The 15,602-nt window shown below is 47.1% G+C and overlaps 1 protein-coding gene across 5 annotated transcripts in view; it reads right to left on the bottom strand.

The window, feature by feature from the left end:
• Positions 1 to 15,602, bottom strand: part of LOC138453513 (centriolar coiled-coil protein of 110 kDa-like) — a 981,554-nt gene that overhangs the window by 493,804 nt on the left and 472,148 nt on the right. For all 5 annotated transcript variants that reach the window (XM_069606429.1, XM_069606425.1, XM_069606427.1 and 2 more), the window contains one exon: positions 5,917 to 6,033. In XM_069606429.1, the coding sequence (XP_069462530.1) occupies positions 5,917 to 6,033 (117 nt within the window). The remainder of the gene's footprint in view (positions 1 to 5,916; positions 6,034 to 15,602) is intronic.

Raw genomic sequence — 15,602 nt, 5'->3', positions numbered from 1 at the left:
TTATTTGATGTAAGAGTTTGCAGGTTTATAATGCAATCTCGAACAGGTGCATAGGAAGGGATATCATACGAGCAGAGATATTGTAGGCTATGCAAGACAGCGATCAAAACTCCCAGACACCTTTTTACCTCTTGCACTAAGCTAGAGGAAATTTATTTAAAAAAAATAATTTTGATTGTGTTTGGGCCTCCCTCTTCTCCGGTAGAACAACAGTTTTAAATGTTATGCTTTATCATATGTGGATGGAAATTAAGAACATGTTAATTTAACCCTCCATTATGGACTGATGTTAGTTTTATCAGAGTTTTAATTGTTATTAATTATTAATGATTGTGTTAGATGAAAATTGGTTAATGAGTTTAAATGTAATGCACAGCTCACAATTGATAGGGCTCTCACTGTCTTTTTAACTGATTATGACTTCTCTTTGTAAATGCCTCCTTTTTATTTTGTACCTTTCTCTTTTTTATAAGTTGATATTTTGTGTTAAATGGTTAATTTAACCAACAATACACACAAACAAAGAAATTGTTTTACAACTGTTGAAAGTATGTTACACACCTTATTCTATCCTTTCCTTCCTTAAGCAACTCAATAACTGAATTGGTAACTAAAAATAAGTGCAATCTTGACCTTTACTGGAGTCATTCCATGTGCTGGAAAAAAGGTTTTTGCACAAGAAAAGAAATTACCAACTTTTATTGTTGTTTAAAAAATTAAATCCAAACTTTGATTGAATGTTACTAGCACATAAAGCTTTTTAAAGAATGCTTATTAAAATCTTGTGAATATTATAAATATTTATATATAACTAAGTGTGTAAGTGTTAAGTGGCTACTTGTACTTACTGATTTCAATCGTACAGTTCTACAGCTCTCATTAGCCTTCTTAAGATAACCCTGGCTGCTCAGTCACGCTACCAACTTGTGAAGTACAGGCCTATATTAAAAGGTAGGTTACCTCATCCCAAGAAAATATGTCTTGTGCAGTTCTCACCAGTTGGACTGCACAAATCCTTACCAAACAGTTAGAAGAAACTGTTGTGGCTGGATTCTCCTTGATGCAGCAGCACTGTACCCGACCTCTGGATTCCTTGGTCTGATGATAAAAGACAGGACAATGGACGGGATCTCTCAGCAGCAGTCTCGAGGGTACGACCTTTATCAACTTCTTGGTTACACTGGATTTGGCACCTTTTCTGCAGCACCATCAAAGGACGCGTTTTGCCCCGGTCGATCTTCGCTTTTCTTGGACCCGCATTCTGCCGAGGAGGTCTGGGCGAGTTGGATCGTATCTCTAGCGTGTCCTTGAGGACTCAAAGAGTTGGACGGATTTGGCTGTTGCACTTGAAGAGAGCTGCAGGTCTCCTGGTATTGCGGTTCCGCAGCTCTGGAAGAACACAGGACCTCGGGAGATGGCTGAAATCTAAGTTAGTCTTGGGACTCTTTGTTCACACCAGTCAAAGGTAAGGAGTCATCCTTTACAGAGTTCCTCTGTCGTATAGAAAATGGGGTCAGGACAGCAGTGGTCGCTTAACAGTGTTGCAAAAGGGTCTGCCAGCGTCTCTGGTTGTTGTCTTCGGTTGCTTCAGCTTCCAGTGGTCAAATGGCTTTAGACTCCAGGAGTCTCATCTTTTATACAGTTCCAGCACTCATTCCTCAGCAATCTCTCTCAACAGTTTGCAGAAAGGGGCATTTGGCTGTTCAATCAGGACAGCCAGACCCCCAGTGGGAGCTGGTCCCATGCAGGCACTCTGGCAGACAAAGGACAGGTGGGCTGGAAGACTCCCCCCCCAACTTCCTGCCTGCCCAGACATTCTGGAGCCTAGGCAGGGACACTCAAGGGTTCCTGTCAAAGCCAAAACACACACACAGGCCTCCCTCTCACAGGATGGTAGAAGAGCTGACAAAGAACAACCACTCTGGTAATGGTGAAAAAAGAAGGAAGCCCCCCGAGTTAAGACTCAGGTTCTCCCATTGTGCTTAATCGAGGCTATGGACATAGCCTGCGCTACAAAAATCAAACAATAGTTGGTAGACCACGTCCCTGCCACCAGTCATAACTATGAGACTGTCTATGTGAAAAGTCACAGGAGCAGAGAGAAGGGGGATACTAAGTATCCCTTTGGCACTCCACTGTAGGTGGTGTGTGCCAATCCCTCAGACTACAAAGGTTTGAAGAGTTACTAAATATGTCTCTATCCTTTGGAACTGCACTTAGTCTAGGATATTGAAACACATCTCAAACAAAGACAATACGGGTCCCCAGCAACACTGCCCATAAGGAGCTGCAATAATAAAACAGAGATGCCTTTAAGAGATATGGAGGATAAATAGCCCCCATAGGACAGTAAAATACAAAGAATAGAGCTCCAAAAGACAAAGCACATAAGAATGAATTGGTGGAAAAAGGCTCCACTCATTCTGGCTTAAAGAAAAGGGTCCAGAAGTACAGCAGAAAGTGCTGGGGGTCTCGCTGGGAGAGGGGATGAAGCACATAAATTATACATCTCCCTAACAATCAACCTTTAGCTTAGCTTGCCCCTTAGGTTGATTAGTGATGGCCAACCCCCACCAAAAAGTTAAATGTCTTCTGCGGCTCTAATCACAGTATTGTAGTTCAAGAAGTCTCTCTTAGCAAAAAAGCATTGCTAGGCAGTTCACACAGTTCCAAGTCTCCCGGAATAAGCTCTCCTCGTTGGAGCCCATGGGCTTTCCTGATCTGGGTTGGACGGTATTCACAAAACTGTCTCTCATCCCAGCTTGAGCTACTTTGTGACTTGTGTGTTGGGTAATTACTGTGCTCACCACTTCGGCTATGGGGCTTCTAATACCCGTGGGTAAAATGTTGTGTCTTGGCCCTACGTGTTCTCCTTACCTCTTCAATATCTCTTTGTTGAAAGAGTCTCTCCCCATCGTGAGCCATTTGTATTGTCAGCCCACTCTGGGATGTGTGCATTCCCAGCCCTGTTTTAGTTGTTGCTTTTCTCACCCGTTAGGGAGAATTTTTAATTTCAGTGCCAATTCCCTTTAACCTTCAAGACATCCAGCGCTTTTGCTGGACTTTTTAATTTTCACTCCTGAGTGAGTGGGACTTTTTCCCCCCACTCCATCATGTGGTTTTCTGACTATGATTTTTGGTTACTTACTGTTTAATTGAGTCTGGTAAACTCCATAGGCATCTGCTTTTTGCATAGTGACACACAGCACCTTTGGTCACTGAGAAGTCCCTTGGACTTCTCTTAATGTTTAAATACATTTTCTTGTGTGAACTACTGTTCCCAAGAATAGTAAGAGGACTTGTGTCTTACTCAACTTTTCTTTCGTGGGTCCAGCAGAAACCACCGTATGTGGAGTGCTGGGCGGGGGGTTACATAGTAACTCCTTATTACACTTTTTGTTATACTAACTTGAATGGCTGGTGGCAGTGGTTTCTTTTTTACTACCTTTGTGCCATATCTGCAGGCTTATTCATCAGTTGCAGTAAAACAACCAAGGGTGATCTTTTTCCCAAAATGGCCCCATCTTTTCTTTTGCCCTTTCTTATCAGTTATTTCCTTCTGGGCATTTACCCGGTTTAAACTAGGTTTGAGTCCTTCGTGCATTTTCCCTTTGACAGGCTTCAGCCCTGAAGCGCGCCCAGGCTCCAGTGTGTTTGGAAAGGCAGGGCGTAAGGGAGGGTCCCAAAACTTCCCTGTCCTTTGTCTATAGGTGTGCCTGAGTGAAACCAGTTTGGATTGGCTGGCTGTCCAGCTGGACAGCCACCCTGGTGGGTGATTGACAGCCCTAGGGCTGTGCATGAATGGGAACTTGCTGAAAATGCAAGGTTTTTGGGACAGGAGGCAGAGTCGACCACTGGATGACAACATCCGACAAAGAAGATGTTAAGAGATGCCAGCAGCACGCTCCTGGACCGCAAAGTGCCCGGTGAAGCCCTGCAGCTGTGCTGACCTGGTTTTTGTTTCATTTCGATTGGGAAGACCCACAGGGGTCCACTTCCTCCCTTGGGCTGGTTGGACCAACTGGACCCGAGACGAGCTTCATTTTGGTGCAACTACCGACTTGCTGTGACTTTTCAAAGCCGCAGAATCCCAATGCCCGGGGACCTCTGACCATCATTAAGTGCATTGCCTTTGGAAGTGCGAATCCGGCCCAAACTTTTTGGGCATCCAAAGGACCCTACAGAAGCAGGACATCTTCATCCAGAGTCCCCTCAGCAGAGTCCAGGACAGAGGGATCAAGTAACTTCCAACCGGAGCTGCTCCTTGTTCTTTAACGCCTTGAAAAAGGTGCCAAAACCACAAAGGCCGCTGAATCCAGCAGAATCCATTGCTCCAGAGTCCATCTCCTGAGTGCTGCCGCAGTAGCCCACCAGACGTCCTCCCTTTCATCACCACTACCAAGGGCCAGGAACAAGGGGCTGCAACAGGAAGGCATCCAGCTGGAACCAATTTTTCAATTCTCAGGTAATGTCAGGTACATCTACCTTTTGCCATTTGTAGTGCTTCTTAGTACTATTTTAAACCCTTTTAAGTTGACCTCAACTCACCTGCACTGGCCTCCCAGCTTGTGTTTCTTCAAAGTGGCTCCTCTTGAGCTTCTGTGATTTTCTACTGAACTACTTACTTTGTTAAGACATTTTCTAAGAAGAGTGCATCAGAACTTTGAACTGGCCCATTGACATTGGCTGTCTTGGCTCCCTAATAGTTGATCTTCTGAGCATATTGGCTTTGGCAGTGCTTGTTCCCTCACAGGTTTTAATTGTTGAACACGATTATTGCTGGGATAAAGACTGCCTACACCCCTCTGAGAGAATCGAACTGTTTCACTGGTTACAAAGTATGTTCTGATCTGACTTTCACTTTTCCCTCCTTGAAACTCAATATTGTAATAGTGATCACAAAAACAGTGCTATACTGATCTTAATGAAGTCACTCCGGGTGCTGGAACATGTTCAGCATAACAACATTTTACTCCCCTACTTTATTGCTCTTGTTGAAACTGAATCCTAACTTTTGATTCAATGTTACTATTAGTTGCTGCTTGTTAAAGATGGTCTATTTAGCCATGTGTATATATATATATATATATATATAAATAAATATTTATAGTATAACTTAGTGTGTAAGTGTTTACTTAGATGCCTGTATTTACTAATTTCATTGTACAGCTCTCCAGGTCACATTACCCCTCTTAAGATACACCTCGCTGCTCAGTCACTAACAACTTGTGTAGTATAGGCCTATATTAAAAAGAGGGCTACCTAATACCACGAGATAAGTCTTGTAAAGTCCGACACTAGTTGGACTCTACAAATTCTTACCCAACAACCCCCTTGTGTGATGTTTAGATTCTCAGCCCTGCTTCGCTGCTCAGATTTCTCACCCCTTCCCAATTGGGTCTTCAGATTCTGAGCCAGGCATGAGCTATGGGCTTTCGTAGCCCAACTGTGACAGTTCTTTTACCCACTTGTGGGGTATTTGGATCCTCAGCCTAATGTGGTCTATGAGCTTTTTCAGCCCTTGTTTTCATTGGCTATGCTCTCACACCTTTGTGTGGTATACTATTCATAGTCCGACGTGGGCTAGGTTGTGGCCTCATTGCCCTACAGCCACTCCTTGTATGATGCTGCATACCCACATTCCAGTGGCGGTGAGAGTTAGAAGGGGGCGGGGGTCTATCTGGCCTGGGCGCAGACCCATGCTGTCGACTTCCCTACAGTCTGCTAGGTTGTGTCTCTTGCGCCTGTTCCTCCCACCCGACAGAATTTTGTCGTCGGATAAGCACGCCGCTGGTGTCACCTCAATGGGATTAAGTTTTCCCTGTCCCCTATGGGGTGTTAGTAGCAGGTTTACCGCCAATGAGATTAAAATAATAAATCGTTTACATCCAATGATATTAAAAGAATAAATCTTACATTTACAGTTTTCTTCAGCTGCTTCAATTTATCGGTTTGCATAATCCTGCGAGTCAGGAAACCCTTTGCCAAAGCTGTAACTTTGTTCAATTTAGTCTGCATGTCTTGACTAAAAACCTGGAAAGGGAGGAGGGGGACAAAAACATTTCAAAAGATGAATAAGCAGAATATGAAAAACCAAAACTTTAAAAACAAAAAACGTGTCATTTACCACTTGTATAGAGAAAATGCAATTCAATGCATATAAACATTACCCATTCGCATAGAAGTCACACAAATACCATTACCAAACATAGCATAACAGCTATAAAGTATACAACAGCAAAAAGTAAAGTGGCATACAGTAGCATGGCATAACAAAACATGATGTCACAAAAGATAGCATAGAATACCATAGCACCATGCTGGGCCGATAAGACCCAACATCATAGAATATCCTTCAACAGTAAAGACATCTACAACAGATCAGATAGATGAGAACAATGTGGCGACAAAGCATGGTCTTATGCGTTGCAGAAGAGTAACTGTGCAGGGCGGTCTATTTAACATGAATGCAACCTCGTAGGTCTGTGCATGATCTACCTCACAGGGAAATGTGGGTTATTAAAGTGGTGCATGCAAAGGAATGTGTGGTTTCCAAGTGAAGGCACACATGGGATGAGTGGATTGGAGAGCTGCTGTTAGGGAGATTTATCATTTGTATACTTCATAATATCTCCTAGTGAGACCTGCACCACATTTGCTGGGCTTCTGGACCTTATTCTTTCAATCCTGAATGAGTGGAGCCTTTTTCCACTCATTCATTCTTGTGGGCTGTCTTTTAGAACTCTGCTCCATAGCTCTTAAAGGAATCTGTGTTTTTACTTCTGCAGCACACAGTTCCTTATGGACAGTGTTGCTGGGGACCCCCAGGTTCCTCCTTTAAGACTTCTTCTATATCCTCATGGGTTTATAGTCATAATTTCGAAAACAAAATGTCGACAAACAAAAATGTCGAAAAAAAAATGTCGAACACAATAATATCGACATCCTATACTTATAATGTAAAAAGTCATTTTTTAGAAAAAAAATGTTGACAAAAAAATGTCACTTAGAACTATCAACGCCTCACCCAACACCCCCCTGCAACCCCCCCCCCACACCCCCCACCACCACCCTCCCACCCCTCATACTAATTATATATATATTTATTTATTTATTCAATAATTAAATAAATAAAAAGAGTATCATTTACTATGGGGGGGTCCCCCCCAACCCCCCCTCACCCAACACCCCCCTGCCACCCCCCCAACCACCCCTCATACTCAACACATACTAATTATATATTTATTTATTTATTCAATAATTAAATAAATAAAAATAGTATCATTTACTATGGGGGTGTCTCCACCAACCCCTCTCACCCAACACTCCCTGCCACCACCCCACACCCCCCACCACCCCTCATACTCAACACATCTAAGTTATATATTTATTTATTCATACAATAAACAGTCAAAATTTCGAAAAAATATCGAAAAAATGTCGACATTATTGTTTGTCGACATTATTTTTTTCGACATTTATTTTTCGAAATTTTGACTGTCGACATTTTTACTGTCGACATTATGACTGTCCACCATCCTCATGTAACTACCGTTCTTAAGTATCACTCCCAAAATGCTATAGTTTGAGAGATTGGCACACACCACCTTCAGTGGAGTGCCAACCTAGTATCCCCATTCTCTCTGGTCCTGTGACATAGTCACATAGACAATCAATTAGTTATGGATGGGGGCAGTGGACGTGTTCTACCAACTATTGTGTATTTTTAATACTGCAGCTGTGTCCATAGCCTCGGTAGTGCACAATAGGGGCACCCAAGTACTAACTTGGGGCCTCCCTTCCTTTTTCACCATTATTAGCCTAGTTGTTCTACCATTCTGGGAGGGGGAGGTCAGTTGTGAGTTTTCCCTTTAGCAGGAAAACGTAGGTATCCCCGCCGAGGCTCCAGTATGACTGGGCAGGCAGGAAGTGGGGGAGGAGTTTTCCACCCCCCCCCGTCCTTTGTCTGCGAGATCATCTGAATATGTCCAGCCCCAATAGGGGTTCTGGCTGTCCTGATTGGACAGCCAAACACACCTTTCTGTAAAATCCTGAGAGATATTGCAGAGGAGTGTGTGCAGGAACTGTATATAAGGTGAGGCTTCTAAAGTGAAAAGCAAGTTGACCACTGGTAGTAACCAAAGAAGACGACGACCAGAGAAGCCTGCAGATCCTTTGCAAGACCGTGAAGCGACCACTGCTGTCCTGACCCTGTTTTCTGTGCGACAGAGGAACTCTGAAGAGGACAACGCCTTCCCTTTGGCTGGTGGGCACAAACAGGCCCAAGCCTTTGAAATGTGCCATTTCCCGAGGTCCTAAGAGTTTATAGAGTTGAGTAACACAAATACCAGGAGACCTGCTGCCCATTTTGAGTGCATCGTCGTGGAAAGGTCGAATCCATCCAAATCTTTGCTGAACCCATAAAGAGACTCCAGAGATTTGAATCAACTCGCCAAGACCGCCCCCCCCCCCTCCGGAGTGTGTGACTGCAGGCAGCAAAGAAGATTGACTGGGCGATCCGTGTCCTTTGCTGGTGCTGCAAAAGCACCAAAACCACAGAATGAACCAAGAAGTTGCTGAAAGTCGTGCCACAGGTCCTCCCTCGAGACTGCTGCTAAGAGATCCTGTCCATTGTCCTGCCTTCAGTCAGTCTAAGGAATCTGGAGGTCCGGTCCAGAGCTGCAACATCCTGGAGCCCCCAGCACAAAAACATTTTCTTCTAACCTAAGAGAAAGTGGGAAAAAAGGTATCGCTTACCCGATTCCAAGAAGTCGCTCCAGAGCTTTGGAGTGTACGTAGAGGTGTCCAGGGCAATCCCCTCACACCTCTGACCCTAGCCGCTGCTTGTGTCCCCTTCTCGAGTCAGTTTTAAGGTCTCCTTTGTTAGTTGTTAACTTGCTGCTTCAATAACTTTATAAAGTGGAAGAAATCCACAGGAAGTCTACATAATTCGCTTATTGTCAAGACTTCAAGCCCATTAGCTGGCGTTGTGTTTTTGGACTTAAGACTTTCTAGGCGAAGGAACCGTCTGTAGAACCTTGAACTAAGCTCATGCTACAGTAACTAACCATTTTCCTCCCTTTAAGTGACTTTAATATATGCGTTTACAGAGTAAATGTATTACCATATAAAAAGTTGAAAACCGCATGAGTGCACCGTTAGGGGAGTTTTTCTAAAGTCTTAATGGCAGTAAGATTTTAGTAAGCTATTGGAGTGCTTTGTAGATCCCAAACTCTTAGTATCAGTCTATACTAGCTCGGAACCTTGGTAGCGTGGCAGAACAGTCAGGCTTATAGACAGGCACAACAAAGAAGCACTTCCACTTTTATTTATATAAAAGATCTGGAACAACTTACTTACTGGCAACTATTGCTCTCCAGCATGGGTCTGGCATGGATTCACATGCTCATGAATATTCCCAGTCGTCAAGGCGGAAATCCTTGGTAAAAGTTTCACTTTCACTTACAAACTCTATTTCTTCTCTAAACCAATCATTGAGCTCTGGGTTATACTGTTCCCAGCTAATGACTGCGTTCTCCCTAAGCCCCTCCTGTGGGAGCCATCTTCACATTTGTAAGCACATACAGTGGCAGTATGACCAAGAAGAGCCGCAGAGGGGAAGGAGTTAGGGTTTGCATGTGAATCCGTGCAAGACCCATGCTGGAGAACAATAGTTACAGGTAAGTAACTTGTTCCTGCTCCAGTATGGGGTCTGGCATGGATTCACATGATCATGAATAAAGAATGCATAGCAATACAACATTACACAACCACAGGAAGTGGCAAGGCTCAACAGAAGAAATAACTCTTACTTTCAGAACAGGCTCACCTTCAAGCGAATAGGTTGTGCAGCACTGCTTGGCCGACCCTGGACTCCTCTCTGGAATCCCGGTCGACACATTACAATCTCGTGAAGGTGTGCGTGAATCTCCACATAGAAGCCCTGCAGATGTCCAGCAGGGACACCCCAGACAGGAACGCCGTAGTTGCAGCGATCGCTCTGGTCGAATGGGCTCTCGGACGGCCAGGTAACAGTCGGTATGCCAACCGGTGACAATGTGTGATGCAGCCGGAGAGCCACCTGGAAATGGAAGCTGTGGAGAGGGCCTTCCCTTGGTTCACAGGACCAAAGTTCACAAACAGCTGTGATGTCTTCCGAAAACCCTTTGTGCGGTCCCCATAGAACTTCAACGCTCTAGCCACATCCAGCGAGTGCAAAGTCCTCTCAGCCGGCGACGAAGGCGACTGGAAGAAAACAGGTAACACCAAGGGCTCATTGAGATGGAAGTCCGACGGCACCTTGGGCATGAAAGAGGAGTGCGTCCGCAACACCACCCTCGTCTTGTGGAATGTCAAGTAAGGTGGTTTACAAGAGAGGGCCTGAACCTCTCTCACTCGTCGTGCGGAGGTTATGGCCACAAGAAACGCCGTCTTCCACGATAAAAAGTTCAGCAGTGGCGAATGCATAGGCTCAAACGAGGGGCCAATGAGCCTAGTCGGCACCACATTGAGCTCCCACGCCGAGACCGGAGCCTTCACCGGCGGGAACAAAATCGGAAAAATTCTTTTATTAATTCCTTGACCAGGTGGTGTGACCACAACGACTACCGCCGCGCAGTTCTGGTATAACGGGAGATAGCCGCCATATGAACCTTGATGGAAGCATGGGCCAACCCTGCCTTAGCCAGCGACAGCAAATACGGCAGCAAATGCGGGCCGTAATCCATAAAGGGTCGAGTTTCTGTGCACGGCACCAGACGGCAAAACTCTTCCACTTATGGCCGTAGCATTTAAGTGTAGACTAAGCCCTGGCCTTGGCAAGCACCTTCTTGCAGTCCGCCGAGAGATCGTATCCACCAAACTCTAGCGCTGCAGGAGCCAGGCCTGCAAGTTCAACGACCATGGGTCGTGGTGGAGAATCACGCCTCCTTCCCTGACAAGAAGATCTGCGTCCGCCGGAAGCTTGACTGGAGAGGACGCGGACATGTCCAGAACGTCTGGGTACCATATCTGCCTCGGCCACGCTGGTGCAAAAAGGATTATCCTGCACCGGGAGCGTCTGAGCTGATTGATGAGTCACAGAAGCAACGGCAACGGGGGAAACGCATAGAGGAACAGGCCGTCCCAGGGGAAGGAGAATGCATCCCCCATGCTCCCCGGCTGGGGAAACCTGCTGGCGAACCTCCAGCACTTGGTGTTCGTCGCCGTCGCAAACAGATCGATCTGGGGATTGCCCCATCGTCGAAACAGTAGGTCCACCTGATCCTGCCGAAGCTCCCACTCGTGGCAAGAGCACAGCTCTCTGCTGAGTGAGTCGGCGACAGTGTTCTTCACTCCTGCCAGATGAAAGGGTACAGGAACATCCTCTGGGCGACGGCCCAGCGCCATAGATCCTGCGCTTCCTTGGAGAGGGCCGGGGATCTAGTGCCCCTTTGCTTCCGGATGTAGAACATTGTGGTGGTGTTGTCGGTGAAAACCCGCACCCCCTTGCCCCTGAGGGACGGTAGGAAAGATTTGAGGGCCCAAAACCCTGCCCGGAGCTCCTGGACGTTGATGTGCAACGACTTCTCCTCCGGTAGCCAAAGGCCTCTTGCGTGGAGATCTCTGGGGTGCTCGTCCCATCCCTCCAGGGAGGCGTCCGTCATCACCGTCTCCTGATGTGCTGTGGTCTGGAAGTCCATGCCCATGGCTAGATCGCTCAATGGAATGTCTCATGGAGGACGATCTTGTCCTCAAAGCTTCCCGATACTTGGATCCAACGGGCATCGAGGAACTCCTGCAGCGGCAGCATCCGCAGCCTGCACAGCCGAACGAGGTAGATGCATGACATCATACTGAGCACGGACTTGACGGACCTCACGCTGGCAATTTCCAAGGTCAACAGCCGTTGTACCTTGCCCAGGATGGCCTTTATCCTGTCCTCCGACGGCGAAGCCAGGCGCGACACTGTGTTGAGCCTGGACCCCAGAAACCGAGCGTCCTGCGATGGCACCAAGCAGCACTTCATATAGTTTATCAAGAACCCCAGTTCCGGGAGCAGGCGGACGGTCCTCGCTGTGTGCTCGACAGCGAGTTCCCTTGACTTCACTCGGATGAGCCAATCGTCCAGGTAGGGGTAGACGTGGACGCCCTGCAGGCGCAGCCGCGCCGCCAGGCACTTGGTAAAGACCCTTGGCGCCGACTCCAAACCGAAGGGAAGGTCCTTGAATTGATAGTGCTGCCCCTGGACCACGAAGTGTAGAAACTTTCGATGCCCCTTGTGGAAGGGGCGGCAGAGATCCAGGATGGGCCGACAACCTCCGGTCTTCTTCCTGACGAGGAAGTACCGCAAGTTCACGCCGGAGCCTCTTCTGGATGAGTTATATCGCGCCTTTTTTCAGCAACGCTCATACCTCTAGAAGCAGTTGTGGGATGTGGTTTTCTTGCCTGGCCACTGGTGGGACGCGGGGACACTTCCTTTGGAATTCCAGGGTGTGTCCGTGGGCCAGGGCGTCCAGCACCCAACGGTCAGTGCAGATGGACTTCCACACGCCGACTATGTTCGCCTGCCGGCCTCCCACCGGGGTGCTTGCGTGGGGGCCTGACGTCACGGCCGGTTCAGTCCTGCTTCATCATAGACGACTCACCTTGGGGGCCTTGGCGACGATGGCGATTTCCTCCGGCTTTGCTGCGGCCCCTGTAGGCTTCCTGGGCCGAGGAACGGGATGGTTGGCGGTACGAAGAGAAGTTGCCACCAAATCCTTTGGAGGCACCATGGGACTTGCCTCTGGAGGACCGAAAGGACGACCGTCGCTGTTGGTGTGCTCAAGGCATGAGCCGTCTCGCTGCAGAGATTCGTCCACCGTCTTGCCGAACAAGTTGTCCCCGTCGAACGCCATGTCCAATACCCTTGTCTGGACATCCTGACGGAAATTGGTGGCCTTCAGCCAACCTCGCTGACAAAGGCATATGCTGTTCCCATCTGGCAGAAGCCGGTGTCGGCAATATCCGTGGACACTGTGATGGCATGGTCCGATGCCACCTCGCCTTCTTGTAGGATTTATAGGGCCTACGCCCTCTTGTCGGTCACGATCGTCTTCACGGGAGTCTTCTCAATGGGCAGGAAAGATGATTCCCTCCGAGCAGGCAGGGAAAGTCGCGTCTTGGGGGTTGTCTCCACTGGGACCACATCCACGGCCTTAACCATGGACGCTACCACTCCCTTGATAGACGCCTTTGCCTGGTGAATCTAGGCCTTCACAACCTTGGGTGCATCTGACGCCTTCACCGTGGGGGCAGGGTCAATGCCTCCCTCCCCCTTGGCTTTCTCCGTCAGAGTCGACCGGGCTTTCTCCAGAAGCTTACCCGGGTGGTCGGACTTCCTTTTCTTCGCTGAGCCGGAGCATTGGCTCGTGGTGGACGCCGTCGGCGATGCTGCGCCTGGCCTGGCTGCCGCGGAGCCCGTAGCTTTGCCTTATGTTGGGCCCCCGTCGCCAGAGCACCCTCAAAGGTCTTAGAAGACCGCTCAGACTTCCTCTTGGGAGAAGCATGCTGCCGGCACTCACCTGCCGGTCTTCGTCTGCAGCCACTCGGCGAGCCGCTTGCGACGGTCCTTCATGGTGCGTGGCACCATGTCCTTGCAGATTGCACAGGCCTTCTCCACGTGCGAGCGGTCTGAATATAGGCAATAAAGGAACAGGGAGTGCCCATCGTCCAGGAAGATGTTGCGCAGCCCGCATCAAGGGCAGATCCTGAACAGAGGCGTTGAGTCTCCTTTATCCTCGGCCATGTCCACAAGGTGTAGGCCTCCAAGAAGCTTCTGGAATCCTCCAAGAAGCGAACTCGATGAAAAATCGCCCTTGAGGGGCATAGAACGTTCTGTAAAACGTGTCCCCGTTAGTTGGATGATGGATCGATGGAGCTTGAGGCTCGATTGACCGAAAAATAGAGCAAAACTCTTAGAAAAAGAAAAAAAATAAATAATCGCAAAACGCAGTAAAAGCTCGAGAGCTATAGCAGGAGGACTCCCAACACTTGAATGTGCGGTATAAATCTGAAGATGGCTGCCAGAGGAGGGTCTTAGGTGGAGGTCAGTCATTGGCTGGGGGCAGTATGACCCAGAGACCAGTGATTGGTTGTTAGGAGAAAGACAGTTCAGAAACGAAAAAAACAGATTCATTTCTTTTCGAGTATTCCCAGCCTGACGACAGGGTATTTTCCTGAGCATGTGAATTCATGCCAGACCCCATGCTGGAGAAACATCCCATCACACTGTGGTTTTTCCTCCTTGTTCAATATTTTTGGAGAAGCTTTGTTTTAATAAATACTTCATTTGTTCAAATATTTGCCTGGAACTGAATTAAGATGCATTTATTTATACTTTGCAGGTCACCAAGGTGTTTACAGTCCCCCTAGAGAATGTGCCAAAAACCTAGGCATTGGCATTCTGGTACAATGAATGGGTTAATTTAGCAAGTAATAAAACAATGTTCATTTATCCTTTCACCCATTCCTTTACAACTTGTCAGGAACCCTATTTTTAGCAACACGTTAACAGACTATACACTTAAAAGAAGCTTTAGTTTTATTATTTGAAAGGCTCTTTGTTATTGCAAGACTTGCATGGCAGCCCGTCCTACCTTTACATCCTACCTCACCAATGTACAACTGCCAGAAAGTGTCCACCAAGCCAGAGAATTTCTTAGCAAACATGTCAGAGGAGTTTTCAATAGGTATAAAGAGGAAATGAAGGAATTCCTCTGGTGGCAGTGATGGGACAGCCTGCCACAAAGAATCACATAGACTCTTAGAGGAAGTCCAAGGGTGTTTATTTAAAATTACAAATAGAATTGCCGTATTTCGTGGGCAAAGGCAATGGTCTATTGGGTCTGCCCAGTGCTTGTCCCCGCCTCTTTAACATAGACGTCCCTAGTGGGGAGGTTAGTAGCTCTTAGATCATTAATCCCAAACTATGTTTCACTTCCTGGGCTTCACATGTTTCCCCTAAAACATTGGTTACCTGACTCCGTAGGGGTCGTCTAACTTGCTCTTTCCTACCCTGCTTAGGGTTCTCAGGAGTTAGGGATAGTGCCTTCTTCCGTCCGGTGTTACACTCACTTCTTACACACCCGCTCGTACCTGACCCTTCATTCATATGGTGTCTAAAGCTGTTGTCGCTCTACTTCCTTGCCTCTCGCTATTTCAAATTGATTGGTGTCTTTGATGTACGTCGTGGATTTGTGTTTCAAGGGTTGTATGATCTTGTCAATATATTGAGCCAATGGCTCTAGGAGACCGATAGCTGCTATAATTGGGTGTCCAGGTGGTTCTTCCATATTTTAGCAAGATGTATATCACGGACATCAGAGGATGTGACTTGGTGAGAAATACCTTAGTTTTATGCGTGATGATCTTATCTGCAACACCATCTTCATCTGAAGCCTCAAGTGGAGAAAATGAAAGCCCTGTCATTTTTTGAAAAAGCAGGACTCGGTGAACGTTCAAGAAAATACAGACATCTTATTCACAATGGACGTCACAAGATTATAAACCAACATCCCCCATCATGCGGGGTTTGAGGCGATGAAGTGGATATTACTCAACAGAGCAGAAGCAGTAAGAGG

Source organism: Ambystoma mexicanum, chromosome 4p (genome assembly GCF_040938575.1).
Source record: "Ambystoma mexicanum isolate Mex_15411 chromosome 4p, UKY_AmexF1_1, whole genome shotgun sequence".
Taxonomy (NCBI): Eukaryota; Metazoa; Chordata; class Amphibia; order Caudata; family Ambystomatidae; genus Ambystoma; species Ambystoma mexicanum.
This window is presented reverse-complemented; position numbering and strand designations above follow the sequence as displayed.